Source organism: Chenopodium quinoa, unplaced genomic scaffold (assembly GCF_001683475.1).
Source record: "Chenopodium quinoa cultivar QQ74 unplaced genomic scaffold, ASM168347v1, whole genome shotgun sequence".
Taxonomy (NCBI): domain Eukaryota; kingdom Viridiplantae; phylum Streptophyta; class Magnoliopsida; order Caryophyllales; family Amaranthaceae; genus Chenopodium; species Chenopodium quinoa.
This window is the reverse complement of record NW_018742204.1, coordinates 19,172,963-19,175,039: the sequence shown is the minus strand read 5'-3', so window position 1 is coordinate 19,175,039 and position 2,077 is coordinate 19,172,963. Positions and strand designations below refer to the sequence as shown.

The window sequence follows — 2,077 nt, the reverse complement described above, 5'->3', positions numbered from 1 at the left end:
ATGTAACTTTACAAGTTCATATTAATTGTTTAACTGGTTGTAGTATAAACTTTAATTGATAATTTATTTAATTATCAATAAGTAAAAATTATAAGGATTAAACATTAATAAATTTTTTCTTGAGACGATTTCAACCATTACCCACAAAACTATATATTTATTCTTACATATAAATCACAAATATTATGTATAGTAATTTTAAATTAATAGTGCAAAATGTCAAAATATTTCACTTATTTAAACAAAAAGATAGTAGTGATTAACGTGATTATATTAATTGTTTATGATTAAATGACAATCACATAGTTACGAAATTGCCCCCAACTGGACATGATTTCAACAAATCCCTGTAAAATATTATTTTTTATTATTACTTATTGGTAGTAGTCATACTGTCATAGTACCACAGACAACATAATAATAAAGTGAAGCTTTGAATTGAAGAATTTGTCCGGATGCAAGTGAGTAGTAGAACCAAACCATGTTCTACTAATAGTGTACATTATGATAATCTCAAACCACAATACAACATAAAAATCTTGTACCAGATGCATACATAAATTTCTTACATAAAAAACATAAACAGATTTAAAATTTCAAACCACATTGGAGAAATTTGTCAAAAAACATTTCATCAAATTTCTCAATCATCTCTTGACTGAAGTAATTAGCCCAATCACCAACTTCGCCCTTTCGAAAAAAGGACTTATTAAGCTCCCCAACCTTATTCACCTCTAAATTTCTCATATTATCAAAGCTACACAAACTAAGGATTTCTTCAACAACCCCATTATTTTCCTCCTCTAAAGAAAAAGGGCACCCCCAAAACTCAGCCAATTTTTTCAAATACAACTTAGGTTTCTCTTTAAGCTCTTCATATTTCAAGAAAAGAACCTTGTTAGGCTTATCTAAGCTATACTTCCAAGAGCTTAAAACATGATCCCAAAAAGGCCCACAAAAACTAACACCTTTGCAAAACTTGTCAAATGCCTCTTCTAGTTGGAGCTTACCACTATTTTGAGGTCTCAACTTGTTTGCAAAGTGCCACAATGATATGAAGGCATCCTTTGGGTCCCTTGCTAGGTACACAACTTTGCATTTCGTTTCCTTGATGGATAATGGCAGCAATTCTACTGGCAAGTGTGTCGAGAACACCCTAGTAGAGGGCGATTCGGTGAGATCAAGGACTTGGTGATCAACATAGACCTTACGCTCTAAGAAAGGTATTAACTCATGGGGGTTGTTTGTGAGAAGTGGGTGGTTATCTTCTTTTGGAGGATTGATTTTCCTGTTTACAATAGCATATGCTAAGGCTTTGAGCCATGTTGTGCCACATTTAGGGTTAGTGATAAGGATGATATCGGTGTCACGAGCTTTGAAGTGGCGTTGGCATGAAAGCAAACCTTCAAACAAAGTATTAGGATACCAAAACCCTTGGTATTGGTAAAGATGGGATAAAATCCATCCTTGTTCTTTGGCCAAAGAGGAGATTAAATCATGACATTCTTGGGTTAAGTCATCTTGTTGCGAATGTTTGGCCAATTTGGAAGGTGGAGTTGTATTTTTTGGATCATGAGAATCATGAGGAAGGGTTGATGATAGATTGGTTGCCATGAGAAATATTGTTGGCCTTGGATAAATGAACATTTTTATTAACATATGGTTGGTATTTAGAGAAGTTTGAGCATTTTGTTTATTATTATTATTTTTTTTAATGTTTAAATTTTGGTGCTATTCTACTAGTCGTGTTATATATTCCAAATCGTGCGTTGCTATCTATAATACACCCCCCATCTCATAATATAATGTCCTTTTTTTTATTGAAAGAAATATAACGTCTCTTTTTCTTTTTAGGTGAAAACTAAAATACAATATATCTTTTTATTTAAGGGTTGTATTTTTTGTACTTTTAACATCATTTTCCAGCACTTTCTCTCTCTATCTCTTCGATTATATTCACAACTACTTTTTCTTTCTCTTTATCCCTCTCTAACCATGCATGCATATATGTATTTTGAATCATTAATTTTAAGGAATTTACAACTTTCTTAATTCCCGTGTAATAATCCAAAGAGAC

At 32.2% G+C, this 2,077-nt stretch overlaps 1 protein-coding gene across 1 annotated transcript; it reads right to left on the bottom strand.

Moving 5' to 3' along the window:
* Positions 1-524: 524 nt before the first annotated feature.
* Positions 525-1,659, bottom strand: LOC110721464 (cytosolic sulfotransferase 12-like). Its single transcript, XM_021900619.1, has one exon. The coding sequence runs from the start codon at positions 1,657-1,659 to the stop codon at positions 589-591; it is 1,071 nt and encodes a 356-aa protein (XP_021756311.1). The 3' UTR covers positions 525-588.
* Positions 1,660-2,077: the final 418 nt, after the last annotated feature.